Source organism: Schistosoma mansoni, chromosome 3 (assembly GCF_000237925.1).
Source record: "Schistosoma mansoni strain Puerto Rico chromosome 3, complete genome".
Classification (NCBI taxonomy): domain Eukaryota; kingdom Metazoa; phylum Platyhelminthes; class Trematoda; order Strigeidida; family Schistosomatidae; genus Schistosoma; species Schistosoma mansoni.
In genome coordinates this window covers 3382043-3400073 of record NC_031497.1, presented here as the reverse complement: position 1 = coordinate 3400073, position 18031 = coordinate 3382043, and the positions used below count along the sequence as shown (strand labels likewise).

General features: G+C 36.4%; 1 protein-coding gene across 1 annotated transcript; it reads left to right on the top strand.

Moving 5' to 3' along the window:
• Positions 1-4989: 4989 nt before the first annotated feature.
• Positions 4990-17031, top strand: Smp_018580 (putative wd-repeat protein; the record flags this gene model as incomplete). Its single annotated transcript, XM_018798918.1, has 7 exons — positions 4990-5211; positions 5246-5422; positions 6580-6917; positions 11060-11387; positions 12494-12739; positions 14653-14739; positions 16510-17031. The coding sequence occupies 7 exons, from the start codon at positions 4990-4992 to the stop codon at positions 17029-17031; spliced, it is 1920 nt and encodes a 639-aa protein (XP_018650760.1).
• Between the last annotated feature and the right edge of the window lie 1000 nt (positions 17032-18031).

Here is an 18031-nt window from a genome sequence, read left to right as displayed (position 1 = left end):
ATTTATTGCTTTTTGCTGATGATGTGAAACTTTGGAGAGAGATACGTACTCACAATGATATACTAGTTCTGCAGGAGGATCTGACTCGACTTCAAAGTTGGGCAGACGACAACGGATTTACCTTCAACACTTCAAAGTGCAAGGTAGTCCATCTGAGACATGTTGCAGACTATAGTTATAACTTAGGTAACTCACCTCTAGAAGTTTCCCAAGTTGAAAAAGATTTAGGAGTGTTGGTACCCTACGACCTGAAATCGTATGCGAACTGTGACAAAAACGCCTCTCAAGCAAACCTTGCACTGGTAACATTGAAGCGCATTTTTGGCCAGTTTGACGGTAGAACCTTCCACATAATCTTCAACAGTTTTATTCGTCCCCACTTAGAGTACGGAAACATAGTATTTCCTCCCTCCCTCCAAAAGGATAAGGTCACTCTGGAACGTATACAACGTCGAGCCACGAAATCAGTTCGGGGTCTCAAATTCAAACCTTATGAAGAGCGCCTCAAATCACTTAACCTTTACCCGTTAGAGTATAGGCGTCTTAGAGGTGATCTTCTTATGACTTATAGTATCCTTAATACTTCTGGTCATCCCCTTAAACAACTTCTTAAGCTTAGTCATAACACTAACCTCAGAGGTAACACCCAGAAATTGGAGACCCTACATAGCAGAACAGACTGCAGACACAACTTCTACTCCGTTAGAGTTGTCAAGTGCTGGAATTCGCTGCCGACTGAGCTAGTCCAAGCGACCTCCCAGGAGTCCTTTAAGAGGAAACTTGACTTATTCTTAAGGACTAAGGATAACATATTATTGATTTACCAAATTCTTTTTTTTCCCTCTATTATCGTTCATATACCTAGGTTCTTGCCTGGAGGTATTGGTGATCCACTGCTATCAGACACGGAAGCCCGTTAAGCGAAAGCTTCTTCTATTCCGTCCTCAACCATTTGAACCATTTGAACCATTTTACTAGTTATTTTAGTACAGCCAAGACCTATTGTATAAAAGTGACTACATGAGTCTGACAATGCAACACCGTCACTATAGTAAACCAGATGTACCTCGGTTACCATGTTCACATCGCCGAGGAAATGTTTTCAATTTCGTCCTATAAATTGGCAAGTTTGAAGCATTATACGGCATATAAAATGCTACTATAGTGTGTAACATAGAATGTTTGGAAAGGACAAAAAGATTGGCGGCATTGTTTAAGTTACTGAAAAACAACAATCTAAAACCAACTTCAGGAAAATATTTCGCTAATGGCTACAACATTATAAAGTCTATCTGGTACCGAATGATGGACAAGTAACATAATTCTGTAGTGTGTAGCCTGGCTGTCTGTAATGCAGTTAGTGATAAAAGCTGTTTGAACTGATACTATATATCAACAAAAGAATCTTCAGAGGGCAAACAATATACTTTTCAAGGTCACGTTCTCTGGTTTGATCATTAGGCTCATTGGAAAAGAACATTGAACTCCGGAAGAAGACTGAGATACTTTTGAAGACGTGATTTTTATGGAATGTTTCGAGATATGTTGTGCGACCGGAGGCCAGTGCTCATAAGTAAATGTCGCTTTGTCATCATGAAACCCTATGACTAGTTGAGTTTAATGACGACGTCTGAAAATAGTTGAAAATGTTTTGAGGTAGCCTTGAAGATAAGCTGAGACTCACTGGCCTGTGTTACCGTAGGTTAAGTGGTCTAATACTGACCTACCATGTTTCGAATAGTGAATTATGCATTAAAGTCTTACCTTTTTCTTCCATTTAGGACTAATTTTGTTAGAAGCTAGTTCAATAAAGTTGAATAACTCTAATAAGGTGGTCTAGTTCTGGAGCTTTTTATCTCAAATTGAGCCGTGAATTGCTGTAAATTACTGTCATAAAACACGGTATCAGTACCCTTTGCTGAACACTTGAGGAAGATTGGATTTTTACAGCGCTAAAATTCACAATAATACAACGTATGTAACTGCATTTCAAATCCTTTCCTTTGAAGAGGAAATATTGCTTGGAATGAGCATTGACGTCCCGAAGGAAATAGTCTTCCTCAAAAACTTGTTGCATGTTTACAGTATGAAAAAGTGAAGATCTGATAAAGGGTTCAAACTATGATTACATGCCGGCGAAAATGACCACAGCATTCTAATTTTTCAGGCGATTTTCGAATCTAAAGCATCCAACCTGGGGCTTACTAAGCAAGAGTTCGTAGATCCGTAAACAAATAGACTCTGTCAGGTTGTATGTATTCATGAGATCAAAAACTTGAAGGAACCAGTCTTCAGACAAATGAGGGACTTGATTTCGAAAAATTCTTTTTAGTAAGGGCTGACAGGACCAAGGGACTTAGAGTGAATGCAGCTCCGCCTATTATAAAAAATATCTCATTTACCATTCGTGATGGCATATTCTTTTAAAGTGTAATGTTAGTTGCCGCAAAAACCCTTTGTGAGTTCTGTCTCCAAAACTCTTACGAGACGCTATACTGAAAACTATCGCCCTGTAAACCCAGAGAGCATTTTTGTTATGATACTAAAAGAGATTATTCGAAAAGGAAGCATTTAAAAATCCAGATGAAAATTTGATTCCTTCTGAAAAGCAGGCCTTTGGCAAAGTCTCACACAACAAGCTTATATCCAGGTGAAATTACATCGGGGTGAGAAGTTGTAAGATCCAAACTGAGGTTTGGCTGAAGAATAACTGTCTGGGTAGTTTAGACACGCAATATTGCTCATTTGAAATCAAAACAAGATGATTGTGAAACAACGGTTCTAAATTTTATCATAAATACAAATGTAACATTTTACCTAAACAAATGTTATCACTGAGTTATTCAACCAATAATTGTTCCCACAATAATCGATCTAAATTACAATAAATAGACAAAATGATAAGGAGTATAAGAAAATTACCGAATGCACCAAAATATAATTGCTATTTTATCTTTTCTGGATAGATCACGTAAAAATCCGTCCATCTACGGGTGATTGTTTGCCATGATTTGAAGACTACTGAACATTTCTGTGCATTGACTGCCAAAGGTTTCAGAATCCTTTGGTCAGTACGTAGGACCTTTAGCTATGTATCTGACAAGATCCTTCTGACGTTCGATACAGTATTCGTTGTTCTCAAACTGCAGTATCGAATATGAACAGCCAGCCAATACCAAAATAGATAGTGAGTTGTTGAAGAAAGCCCAGAAACAGCAGCTAGGTTGATTTTCGAAATAATAAAGCTGTCCTAAAGTTAAATTGAGAGCAAGTCTGGTTAAGAGAACTAGCATAACAACGTGAAATCAACAGGAAATTCTACGGTAATGAAGAAAAATCAAGCTGGAACTAGTTTGAGATGAAAAATTCGTGCAGCTTGAATGACAAAAAGGTAGAAGCGATGTATTTACAGAGCCAGTGATATTACTTACTCATATCGCCTATTAATAGTAACTTCAAATGTATATCGGACGTTTCTGTCTGGTCCATCTGAGGCACAAACATCACACTTGGCGCTTCATTTTGTAGGTCATTAAGACCAGGAAGTGTGTTGTGGTACTACCTCGGGTGAAGCTGTATGAAGAAGAAATAACGAACAAGTTGCTGTGTCAGATATATTTCTGAGTGGGAAAATTTGTCATCGAGTTTGTTAAGATTTCTTAGCAATGGTTTTCAGTGAACCAAGTGAATAGAAACGAGATTTCAAGTGGTTCGAATGGTTCTTTGTAGAATAGAGGAAGCTTTCGCCTAACAGGCCTCCATATCTAGTAGCAGTAGACCGTCTATGCCTCCAGGTATGAGCGTAGGTATATTTAACTATGAAAATGGGAATATTGGTAAATTTCAGTGAAATGCTGTTCTGAGTCCTTGAGAATATGTCAAGTATTCTGTTCAGAGGACTCCTGGGAGGTTGCTCAAACAAGCCCAGCAGGTAGCGAATACTAGAATATGACTACTCTCAAGGAGTAGAAGATGCGATTTCAGTCCGTTCTGCTTTGTTGTGTCTCTAGTTTCTGGGTGTTACTGTTAGGATTTGTGTTGGGACTGAGCATGGGTGGGTATTTATGTGGATGTTCTACAGTGTTCAGGATGTTGTAGATTATTAAAAGGTCATCAACGAGGCGCTTATATTGTAATGGGTACAGGTTCAATGGCTTGAAGTATTCTTCATACAGTTTGCATTTCAGTCCTCGAACTAACTTCACAGCTCACCTTTGGTATGTCCCAGAGCATTATAGTCGGTTGAACATTAAGTGTTCAGTTTTGCCATCGAAATGGCCGAAAATGCGCCTTGACTTTATCAGCTCAAGCTTTTCTAGGAGTGCATTTTTCTAATAGTTAGAGTAAGACTTCAGATCGTAGATATGTATCCTATCCTTTACAGACAGAAACTAAAATTTTGGAAGAATCAGGAAATAAACATATTTATTATACTTGGTCATCCTTAATAATGTGAAGGGAAAGTAAAAGAAACTTTTAGTTTTCGATATCTGCAACTCGAAGTCTAAAGTTTTCAGAGTAAGCGGTTGGTTGCTATCACATATTTTGGCGCGCGTTAGGCGTCCTAAGAGTGTAGCGGGTTTGAAAACGCACTTTGACGTGAATGCGTGTTCAATTGATTTCTAGTCCTCCTTGCTCGATCATCTGATTGTTCTGGTTTAGAACTCATATTTTATCGACTGTTATTGATTGTTTACACTGAAAAGTGTAAATATATGTATGGAAATATACATTCTGCTTACTAGTTATTTGATTTGTCGGCTAACATTTTCCCTCCCGTTTACTTCTTTGAAAGTCTGTTTCCACGCTCGTTCAACAACAGTCAACCTTAACGCTGAGCCAAGATCCATCAATGACTTTAATTTATCAAAATAATTACCTCTGTGTTTAGAGGTAATCTCTCGGAATATTCCTGATTGGTAATTGCTAGAACAATCATTTAAAATAAACACAACTGAGAACTTGTCTGCCAAAATTTTCAGTTTCGAGATGAACTTCTCAGATGTTGTAAAGGTTGCTAATAGTCTCGCAGTTTTGTCGTCAAATGGTATTTACATTGCTTCTGGTTCTCAGCACAAAGTTTTTATTCGTATAGCAAATACGCTCCAAATATTTCAAATATACAGTTGTGTAGATATAGTGCAAAATATATTGTGGTCCGCAGACTCATTGTTCATTCTGACTATCCTAAAACACCGTGGCATAGTTCAGGTAGCTTTTTTTAATAGTTTGTTAGCTCCTGTAGATATTCTCCCTAGAAAATCCGGACTGGACCTGCAAAGTTGATGAGGGTTCTGCTGGACTTCTTAGTGCTATATGGTCGCCTGATAGCAGACATTTCTTGACAACAACTGATTTTTACTTGAGGATAACTGTTTGGTCAATATCGGAAGTCTCCGTTTCGTATCTGAAGTTTCCTAAAGTGAGTTCTGGTTGTATTTTGTGAACCCTTAGATTTTTCTCTGCGTTAAGACATTGAGTAGTATCAACAGAGCAGTTTCTCCTGATGTATAATAATGAAAAATTGATATCTGAAAACGAGACCCCTAGACTTTTTGGAAGTTTTATGCTTAAGGTATTTCTGTCGGCCCGCTAGATTGAATCTATGTATGAACTTGATGCTCCAAAGTTAATACTTGCTTAGCAGTAGCTGTATAATATGGATCACTTGGTTACTTAATTCATAAGTAATAGAGCCATCTTTATGGAACTAATAAATAATTTTGTGGGGTTTTAAGTATTTTTATAAATCACATTTGCTTTTCCCTACAAATTAAGGTAGTTTCACCTAGTGACCAATCCGAGAATGGCGGATTTTGTCAGCTTCAAAATTTTTAGTTCTTATGCTTTATTTTTGGTCAAATTCTTAGCTTCATCTGCTTTATTTACAAACCCGTAGGTACTGTGAAAGAGCGTTAACTGTGGGACTACTAAATGAACACCGGTTCATCATTCAGTAGTCGAAAGGTTCTACATATTTCCCACCATAGTTTATTCCTATCTTCATGCAGTAGCATAGGTGTACATCAAAAGTACTCAACTGTAGAGTTTGATTGAGACTATTCAATTGCTAATATGAATTTTTTATTTCTCTCAACCACACAGCAATTCACTTGATGTAGTTTATTTTTAGTTTGCTACATGTTAAATCATAATATTCAAAACAAAAATGCCTTTTGCGTTTTACGACGGTGCGTATTTTTTAAATCTTGATACCATATGAGGATCTATTGGTTTTGTGACTGAATAATTCAGAACAAACAGGAAGAACGTTTTGTTTAAACTTCCCCTAAAAGCCAATTTTTATCAGTTTGTGATATATTCTTGATCGCCATGTAAATATTCCAAAAGCATCTCTTGTTTCAGAAGCATTTGACAATCATTAATATAATCTGTTCTGGCCGATTCATCAAAACAACTTTAATGTAGAGAAACTGCAGTGCTCACCAAAAAATATGTTGTCAACCAGTTTTTTGTTTATTATCGTTAAATATTTAGTGCGGATTGAGATGTCGTATTAATAGTTATTGTTTACAGCGATTACCTACTGTAACTTCTGCTGGCAATTTATGTATTTAGGCGTGTGCAAATAATTTGGCATTTTGTCCTGGCGGTCGTTATTTGGCTTTGCTTGAACGACGGAATTTTCAAGACCACTTAAGTCTCTTCGATTGCAGACTTCAGTGGACTATTCTTTGGAACATAACGTTAGACACTGATGATGCTGTGGGACTTGTATGGTCTCCAGATGGACGCTATATTCTCGTGTACGATAACTGCTTGCGATACAAAGCATCTATATACAGTGTTGGTGGAAAACATCTCAGTACATATTGTGCTTATAAACCAACACAAGAGCTTCTAGGTATAAAATCTGTATCATGGTCTCCAACAGGGCAATTACTAGCGCTAGGAAGGTACGTTTGTATTTTTATTTGTCGTGTTAATTGGTTTATTTAATTAGCTGGTTTTAATCTATTAGCCCAGTTTATACACCGAATAAATGTCGATAATTTGCTACTTGGATGATTGTTATGTTTCTATCACAAGGCAAAATGCTCAGGTGTTTGCTCTCTATATTAAGTTACGTGTATTAAAGAAAGCTTATTATGAAGCGTCAAGGGCTTATATATTTTACTGCTTACATATGTTAGTTTATATAACGGAGGTTTCTACCTATTGGTAAATTTCATTTAAAGTATGATTAGGACACGTAAGTTTACTTTATAGACTGCAAACGATAAGTAACGTCCGCTGATTTGACTTCACGCACATTATTCATGGAAAATAAGTAGTATTATATGCTGGATTTTACTTGTCGTCCAGTATAGTAGCATCTCTTCCAAAATTTGATTTTTGTGAAACACATAATCCTGCGTTTTTATGATATGCATACTTTGTGAATTTTCAGTAATTTTACGAATTCGTGTGAAAAACTCCCTTTTTGACTATATCATTTAGATCAGCTGTACAATTATTGTCACTGGTTACAGTCCGAAATTAAGTAACCAGTTAACAGTGTGTCATTGAAATGTTTATAAATAGGTATATATTGTTTTTTTCAAAACGAGGATATATTATGTTCTGGTATTTAAAGCTGTTGAAGAATGCGTAATACATCAATAATAAATCTATCATGGAAACTAATTGCGTTATTTTAACCTCAATATTTATCCAAACACTTATTATATAGGATCGATATTTATGCTGGTGGAACGTTTGATTTTATAAGCTGTTGTACATTAATCCACGTTTTCGTGAATAGTGCATTTGTGTGCTTGTATTTTTCCCATTATTTTTTCACAGTTGAGGTATTGAATATGCGTGTCGGAGTTAAATAATGAAACTTGAAACACTTTTACGAATAAGAAATATTTTAAAACTGTGGCATTTAAATCAAAATTGCATACTAGTCATTTCTAAATTAACAACTTTATTTTATTTTGCAAATAATCCTGAATTCCTATGCTATGATTTAAACGATATATTTGCCTTGAACTTTTGGACTATAGATTTGGATTTATGACCGTAGAACTCGAAAGGAATTTATTGGAAATAATTCTCTTCGTTCCTTTATCTGTATTTTAATATGATGAGAATTTTTAAACAGCTGAACCACTTTGGACGCATGCCACATTTTTATATAAGTAGATCTCACTGAACTATTGTACAATGAATGATGGCTAGTATACCTATTCGTAACTGTCCTTTTATCCTTGGCCTGCAAAAATATGAAATAAAAAGTTAGTGACTTAACCAGTGTCGGAGAGGCTCGATAGAAGACTGTCGCTCATTCTGGAATACCTTTTTGGACTCCGATCATGCTCTGATACGAGTACTCATTTGCTTGCGCTTCAATGGACTCAGGAAAACCACATTAAGTAGACCCATCAGAATTGAGCTCAGTGACGAGAAAGTCAAAAGAAGATTCCGGTTACAACTGAGTCCACATTTAGGCAATTCTGAAAACGAGACCGACTCAGATGTTGCTTGGAAAGATATATGAACAGCTGTGGAAACAGCAGCAACATCTATAGGTAATTTAAACCAAAGGGTTACAAAATACCAATGGATTTCTTCTCAGTCTACTGCACTGATGGATTCTCGTAAACTCATCCCATCAGACTCTGAAAACGATGAAGAACGAGAATAAATCAGATCTATGCCAACCAAAAGTCTAAGGAACGATCGTGAGCAGTGGTGGCAACGAAAGCAAAAGAGATGGAAAAGATATCGACTGTAGGTAACAAAAGACAGCTTTTCAAACTAACAAAAGAAACTGAAATTACGAAGTCAAGTGTAGGTGAGACGATCTCGAAAAAAGATGACACTCTTATCTCCTCTCAGCCCAAACGTTTAAAACGATGGGCGGAACACTTTAAAGAGCAGTTCAGCTGGATTTCAGCTACTCTACAACTATCCACCATTCCCAGACAGCCTGAATGGAACATTGAAGTAGATCCCCCGACTCTAGCTGAAGTTCAAAAGGCTATAGCTAATCTGAAACAAGGAAGAGCAGCTGGTTCAGATAATTTGGATCCAAAGGTCGTGAAGTGCGGTGGTCCAATTTTAGCGACTAGGTTGACTAATATTTTAGCTAAACTCTGGGAGTTGGACGTAATCCCATCTGACTGGTCATAATCACTGACCGTCCCAATATATAAGAAGGGGTCAAAATCATCCTGTGATAACCATAGAGGGATTATAGGTATCATTACCAAGGTTTGACTTGATAATTTCGAATAAATTGAGAATTGGGTAGATTGTTATAAATAAATAATATATTTGTAATATCCCAATGAGTAGGAAAATTAGATTTTCTGACGTTTCGTGACTCAACGTAGGCAACTTCTTCAAAGAATAAATAATCAAATCAGAAAATCTAATTTTTCTACTCATTGGGATATTACAAATATATTATTTATTCATATAGGGATTAGTTTGACTAATATAGCATCTAAAATACTAGCCTCAATAATTATCGGGCGCCTAACTAAGACTCGTGAACTTCAAACACGAGGAAATCAGGCTGGCTTCAGACCTGGTTATGGCTATATCGACCACATACTCACTATTCGTCAGGTTTTAGAACACAGACATGTTTATCGGCGTCCGACAATGATAGTTTTTCTTGACTTGAAAGCAGCATTTGACTCTGTAGACCGAGAGGTTCTGTGGCAGTGTTTGTCAATGAAAGGTGTACCTCAGAAGTACATAAACCTTGTGAAGGCTCTTTACTCGAACACTACTAGTCGAGTCAGAGCTTATGGCGAAATGTCAACTGATCTTACAACCTCAAGTGATGTCCGACAAGGCTGTCCACATTCTTGTTCAACTTCACCATAAACCTACTGCTGGAAACAACTTTCTCGTCGACTGAATTTTCAGGAATCAATCTTCTACCAGGAGGTCCGCTTATCGACTTAGAATACGCAGATGATATAGTCGTGTTTGGCGAAGATGCTGATAAAATACAGAGTCTTTTGATAGCACTAAGTAACAATGTCAGGATGTTTGGGATGTCTTTCTCCCCCTCTAAATGTAAATTGTTACTCCAACACCTGAACAAAGGATAGAGAGTGAAGTAGTCGAATGCGTTGACAACTTCACTCATCTTGGAAGTCTGATCAACCCTAATAGGTTAGTGTCTGACGAAATCTCAGCACGGATTCAAAAGGCTCGTTTGGCTTTTGTCAACTTACGTCACCTATGGAGAAGACGAGATATCCGTCTATCAATTAAGGGACGCGTATGCTGCGTGGCAGTTCTTTCTGTTCTACTTTATGACCGCGGAACGTGGCTACTAAGAGTAGAAGATACTCGTAAGTTACTAGTATTTGACCACAGATGTCTTATAAATATTGCTCGCATCTGCTGGGATCATCGGGTAAGTGATGGTGAGGTTAGACACAGGGTATTAGGGAGTGATGGTAAATCAGTTGGTGAGGTTGTGAATCTTTATCAACTGAGATGGTTGGGCCACGTGTTACGTATGCCTGAACACCAATTACCACGACATGCAATGCTGACTAGTGTTGGAGATGATTTGAAGAGAGTTAGGGGCGGTCAAACCAAAACATGGCATCATTCACCAACTTCTAGTCTGAGCCACGTTGGTAGATGCAGACTACTTGGTTGGGGTTCATGTGACTATCGTAACCAATGGTTGGAAACTCTGTGTGGTATGGCTTAGAGTCGATCACAATGGCGTAGGTGTATACACTCTTTATCTCCCCTTAAACTATGGGATTAAAATTGTTTTATATCTTTCTTTCTGTCAACTAATTCTTTCTTCCTGTATTGTATCTTTATGCACAGTCTTGTTTTTAAATATTACTACCACTGAAGTAACTTCTTCTATGAATTTGGTGCTCATCTTGTTATGCTAATGAGATGTGGCAACCTGGATTGATGCATGTATGTGCCTGGTCCTACGTTGTAGCTGAATGACTGACTGACATAAGGGGTACACTGTTATGGGTTAAAAATATTTATGTAGTTTCAACTAAACTACAACATTCTCATACTTGTTCATTCTTTTCTGGGTTTTTTCCAATAGCTACGATCAAAAGTGTCGTTTATTAAATGATTTCAATTGGACTTGTTTAGCTTGTCTAAAGCATCCTGTTAATAAACCAATCGATCCTTCTCTCGGACTTAGTCCAAGTGGCCGTCCTTTGTGTGTTGATAATGAAGTTGATGGGGATGTAGAAACATATCGAGCACATCGTATTGATATTTATGAAGAGTTTCGAACAGGTGTTTCATCAGATTTACCAACCAATCTTAAGGGTCCCCTAGATTCATCTACTGTCCAGTACAAACTACTAAGTGGTCCTGTTACTATTCAATCAATTAGACCTGATCCCAACCAAGCATTTCCTAAGGTTGGTAATAGTTATGTAACTTATTTCAAACCATTAGTTTACTTAGTTTCTTGTAGTTTTCTCTTCACAATCTACATAGATGTATTTGTTTTTCGTTTATACAGTTGTTTAAACATAATTTATATAATTTTCTAGTCTATTTCTAAATTCATAAGAATGTGGAGTTATTGCTTCTAGACCTCCAGAAATGATAGAACTTTCAATATAAGTAAAGTGGCTAAACTACTCAACTACTTTTCTCCCTATATTGTGATTATGTATTGATGAAGATCAGTCTTGAAGTAGCACTTTATACTTGTTAGGAAAGAAATTCACACCAAACACTATCGAATTTTCGATCAAGGTGTTCACAAGTCTTAATATTGTCAGCTTATACATTGTAAAAAAATGTTATTTGCATATTGTAAGCCGATAAGTGAATCTCCGGTAGGGTATTATCCATAAAAATTCAGATAATGGAACTGGTATTTCTAGCAACATACCTGTGACAAAATTCTTTAGAGCCGATCACTACTTAACGAGGTCAGTCCGACATAAGCTCCGACTAGAGCAATGATATTTGAATAAAGGTATTTCAGTAGGTTTATGTGCTTCATCAGTATATAACAGAATTCAATTATAGTTATTGTCATTTCTAAGTAAAGTTCTTGATTTAGTGCTTACGTACGTTCAACTGTGTCTTAATTAAATTGTTACGCCCCAAAGAGTTCAATCTAATCCGCTGACTTACTGAAAATGGGCAGCTAACCACTAAGGATGGTTCATTAACCCTTTTTTCAATTTCAATTCAGAATTGATAAAATATTATTATTTTCTATCGACAGCTAACTAACAATATTTAAGAGTATAGAGGAACACTAATAACAACAGGATTTGTATACAGGACAGGCTACAGATATATTAGGTAAGGATGATCCTATGTGGTTATTTGATGCTAAACAAGTGAAACGGAATTTTAAGTGGTGATTTGTGCTCGTCTGTATGCTACTAGGTAAATTACGCACTTTCATCGTCATATTAGTGCATGAAAAATATCCTTTTATTTCCAGAATTTCCCTTTTTTAATTACAACGCTGATGTATACAAAAAATGTGAAACATTTGTAGGTAGGAATTGGTTTGACAGAATTTTCATCAGATGGTCGATTTTTGGCTACACGAAATGATAATTGTCCGAACGTAATTTGGATCTGGTCAGTTGATCGACGTTTAAGTCTATTTAGTCTTCTAATTCATACTAGTGGTTGTGTGTCTTCTCTAATGTGGGATCCGAGGTGTTCTGCTCGACTTGCTTTGTGTACAGGTTCAGATGCAGTATTTTTGTGGACACCTCAAGGATGTCTTGCAGTCCAGGTTAGTCTTATTTTATAGTAGCATGTTTTGAAAAAAATGTCCCCTTTATATATCTCAAAAAGGCAAGAGTAATCATTATCGATGCTCTCTTTTATCAGGTGGTGGGATTGGGTTCTCCAAATCCATCTGAAATTAACGGATACTCATGTCTTTATAGCAAATGGCAAACATACCAGTTATATCGGGTATTTCTTATTCTTCAAGCTGTTCAAGGTCGAAAATATAAATATCTTTAGAGAGTTACAATATCCTCTTTATTATGTTAAGATATCATCATATGAGCCAACTTTTCAGTTCACATTCTTGTAAAGTTTGTTCTTTGGTAATACAATAAGGTTTTTTTGTTCCAGGCGAGTATCTAAACCTTTAAGCGAAAGGTGGAAGGAGAAAGTCAATACACAGTTAAGAAAAGAAATAAACGACTGAAAACACGTGAGGAAAACATGGTTGAGTGATCCATCCTTAAAGAACAAAAAATGCATACGCTAGAACACGAAATGAAGTGAATAAAAAGATAAGGAAAGTTAAAGATGAACATATAAATTGCAAAATGGAAGAACTAGAACTATTCTTCCCACAACATGAGCATCACAAAGCATATATAGGACTAAAAGAAGTATCACCAATTTAAATAATAAAAACAGTGTACGAGGAAACGTAAGACAGGTAACAAATGCTGATGCTAAAGAGTTATTGCCAATAGCTGTTTGTAAAGGTAGAATGTGACGTAAAGTATGGAAACAAAATAAGAGAAAATGATATCCCCTTCGCCGTATCAGACGTTGTAAAAAGTCTAAAAAGAACAAAAACTAACAAAAAACTGGGTAGAAATGGAATAACTACCGAAATGATAAAGCAAGAAGGAAACAGACTGAAATACTCTTTAAAAGTATGAATGGATTTTGGATGAACCCAGAAACAATACCACAACGCTGGGTAGACGCAGATTTATTATTATTTTATTATTTGGACACATAAATATTGGTACAAGGGGGCATCAGATATATATGCGCCACCCAAAAAATTGTCATTTCATTTAATTGTGTGAAGGCTATGATACTGCCCGGGTGCACAGACCGAAGCAGGTGATTTACTTAAGGGGCCACACCCTTAGCCTTCGATCTGAAGGTCTGATCCACAAGGCAGTGGAGCACCGTAAGGAGATGCAGTCCCATGGTAGCCGGTGACCGACGATTGGTTCATACGCCATTTGTTCCCTCAGGATACTGGAGCCCATGTGCACCATTGGTTTGGAATCAGCGTTTTCCAACTCCCTTAGGTGGACCCTCCGTGTCCATCAACCCGGTTAAAGCGCCGGACATTCGCTTTCGTCCTCTCAATTTCTCAAACAACACCCTCGGCACGAGGAGGCAGTGAGTAGAACTTCTCTGGCAGAGGCTATATACGCGTGGCCGTGTGAGAGCATTTCGAGAGAGGGGGTGGGCTCTCCCCATGTTCGGCCGTATCAGGGCATTTGGGGGCGTAGACGCAGATGTAATCAGCTTATTAAGGAGACAGAAGAAATCCAAACAATTATAGGAATATTTTCCTTGATGTAATCCATAGTTGTACTTTGGATTCGATTTAATAAAAGCATTTGATACTGTGCCGAAGGGATTAATCATTAAGGTAATAAATGAACTAAATATGCCCACAAATATTCAAGGAAGTGTTGGATGATTACTTGCAAAACTGGAATGACACTTGATTGGGTTGGATTTACACTTTACAATGGATAGAGGTGTCGAATAAGACAGCAAAGAGAGTCAACATTTCTTTAACCTTGTTTTTTAAGAAATCCTGAAAGAAGCAAAAAACAAACTGATACTGGCATAAAGATGATAGGTAAATAAAACAATGAATGGATAATTAAGCATGTTGAATATGCGGATGACTTGTATATAATCACTAAGACAGCAAGTGATGCAACTTTGTTGTTAAATAAAATGCGAAATCTTCTTGACAAACTCGGGATGAAAATATCAGGTGAGAAAATCAATGTAATGATCATAAATGCTAGTGGAGATGGAAAAAACAGTTAAAATTGAGGGAAAAGTAATCGAGAACGTAAATTTATTTAAATACCTGGGATCCGAGGCGTGTAACAATGGTCTCCCTGAAGAGGGAGACATTATTAAAGCCAAACATGCAATAATTCGTATAAGACCAATAAGACTGATCTTACGATCAGCAAATGTCATCATTAGCACAAAGGAAAGATTGATTGCAATGGCAGTAGTACTCACTCTAATTTATGGACTAGAAATAATAGTCTTATGTTGGAAAGATGCAACGAGATTAAAAACCGCTAAATACTATGAGACGTATGATATTATGAATGAATCACAAGAAAAACTTGATTATAGAAGAATTGAGAGAGATTATAAAACTACCAAACTTAACGGAAAAAGACAAAACAGACTGAATGTGCGTGGACAAAATAAGGAAGGATAGTGTTTTGTTCAAAGCGGTCAAGAGTTTGTTTGAAAATTGTCACGAATGAAAAAGCGCCCACACAAAAGGTGGGTAAGACAAATTCAGATAAATTTTATGACACTGAAATAATGTCTACCAAATGAGTAGATAAATAGCCCGACCATTATAGAACTAAATAGATTCAGTGAATACAACCCGGCACATTAGAAAAGCGAGAACTGATGATCAAATACCTAAATTACAATTGTAATCAATCTTTCGCAACAAATAAAGAAATGTATTAACATTATGAAAATGATCAGGGATTAAGGGATGCAGAAGCTCAGAAAACTGATACATCTGTCCTATAAAAATGACTGTCTAAAAACATATAATTCCCATTTAAACATTAAAAACACGAAAAGCTAAAGAATGGTTATTAATGAGTTTCAAAACATGCCACCTACAGAAAGAGTCTGAAACTGAAAGGAAATCAACGTAATCGGACCGGGGAGATAACTATTCGATCCTGGCAGGCGAAACAGAGAATGATAACAAACAAAGGACAAGCAACAAGTTGAACCATTGCTCATATGAAGGATGTACAAAATAATTTCCAACTTTGGGAGGAATAATAAATCATTGCTATGTGATTCACATGTGGTGTGCCGTCACCATGAATGTGCCAAGGGAGAGAAAGGTTACGACTAAAATGGCTATTAAGCATCGATACTCGTACCTTGTCATCTATGAGTGTATTTGGAAAAGGCAGTCGACTTCACCAAACCTTTATAGCTGAAAGAGACGATAGATTAAATAAAATATTGTGTGTACCTTATGTGAAAGGACGTTGATATTAACAAAAGACCAACAGGGTAGGAACAAGTAGTTACGTAACGAACAAGCTCTGACAATAAGAATAAAGTGAGTAAATGTCAGTTGGTTAAAATAGATAAACTAATCTAGAAGACAGTCAAAATAAAAGTATATAGTGATGTAATTAACTGAAAGAAAGAGTTGAACTTTGTTAAGGATGAATTTTGTTTTAAGGGTACACATCAAAAGAAACTCTTTTATATACATCGAAAAATCGATTACCCAAGTCTGAGGCTGATATCCATATCTATATTCACAACAGCTCTACAGTTTTCTATCGTAATTTGTCAAGATATTAGTAAAGTTAGAGTAATTTATACATTGTATTTGAATACTCGGTTAAATAACTGTAAATTGTGATCACATAGTTCGTATCACAGACCTAACTTCTACTAATACACCATAAAAAGCAGCATAAAATACCCAACTTTATTACACTACTAATAATATATTTTTTGTGCAACTTTTTTGATGTTCAGGCCCCAACACACTTCAGTTGTCTAATTTCGTCCCTCGTCTGGCTTTCGACTGGAGACGGAATTCTACTACAATCGGAGAATGAATTTTGTCTATGCTATCTTGATTCTGGTGATAAGTTTGAGAAACATAAACCTCTATGGAAGCCGCCTAAAATCAATTTGTCGACTGGAAAATTACATCAATATGAAATAAAAAGAAATTCTATAAATGAACCTGATCATTGTCTACCGTTTAATAATGCTGTTGGAAATGAGGACTGCGATTCTCTTTCTAACCCATTTGGTGAAGATGCTCCAAATTGGTTGAAACAACACGGTGAGATATCATCTGATACCACTGTAAAAGTTCGGAGAAGAAGTTTATCTTCGTGTGATAAACGTAATGTTACGAGTAAGGAATCGAAACCTTCTCGAGTTCTTTCTTCTTTATCTATCGGTCGACAAGCTTGGTTGGCCCCATCCCCAAACATAAAACTGGCCAAAAAGTCAGCAACTCAAAATACTACCACAACAAAACGATAGTGCTTTTCTGTTAATCTATTTACATTTAAATACTATCTGTGGAAATACCGACTTGTTCCTATTTCATATCAGTAGCGATGTTTTATGTATTCGATTGACACATGCATTTCACATATTGTATTTCCCGTTCAGCCAATAATTGTGCAGAACTATTTTAAATATTTAAAAGATATTGCCTAGTTTTTTCCGGAAAATATTTTTCAAAAATCACTTGTGTTACTAACTTTCGCTTTTAAACTTCTTTTTGTATAATAAACTGTCGTTTTCTCTAGTAATCCTTCATCAGTACAAAGCTACCAAACAAAAATTAGTTGTCAGTGATGGTGACTTTTCATGTCGTTTCATTTGTAATAGAATATTTAATGTTAACAACTGTAAAATCATTCATAAACGACGTAGGACCTGGAATAAATATGTGTTACTCCGTGTCTGCACATTATACATCAGCATAGTAAGAGAAAATTAATAATCAAGTCGTATCACGTACGGTAAAAACAAATATAAGACATAGTTCAGGAAGTGCAAACGAAATCAAAGGAGAAAAAGTATTAAATAGAATCATAACTTGAGACTGAGAGCAAGATAAAGGATCGATCCGCTTCGAATCATGTAGACTATGATCTTCAGTTATTGATTACGATTATCTTGTGGATCTGTAATGGGTAATCAGCACCTAACATTTATCCGTTTCAGAGTACGTAGCTTCATGGCTAACGTTGTGTTGTCATCACCTGAATGCCCGTGACTTTTATTTAACTCACTTCGATCCTAGCCAGCGTTTCACATCATGATAGGTGGCTGCTGGACATGTATATTTCATTCCAGCTACCCTAACATATAAGGGTCCATATCCTTACCAACCAATTTACTGTTTTAACTAATATCCTACATTTAGCTTGAACATTAATTACTTGGGAGTTCCGCCATATACTATGACTACTTTGAAAACTTATAATCAACTACTTGTAGCTTATTCATATATTCTACTTCCGTAAGACAA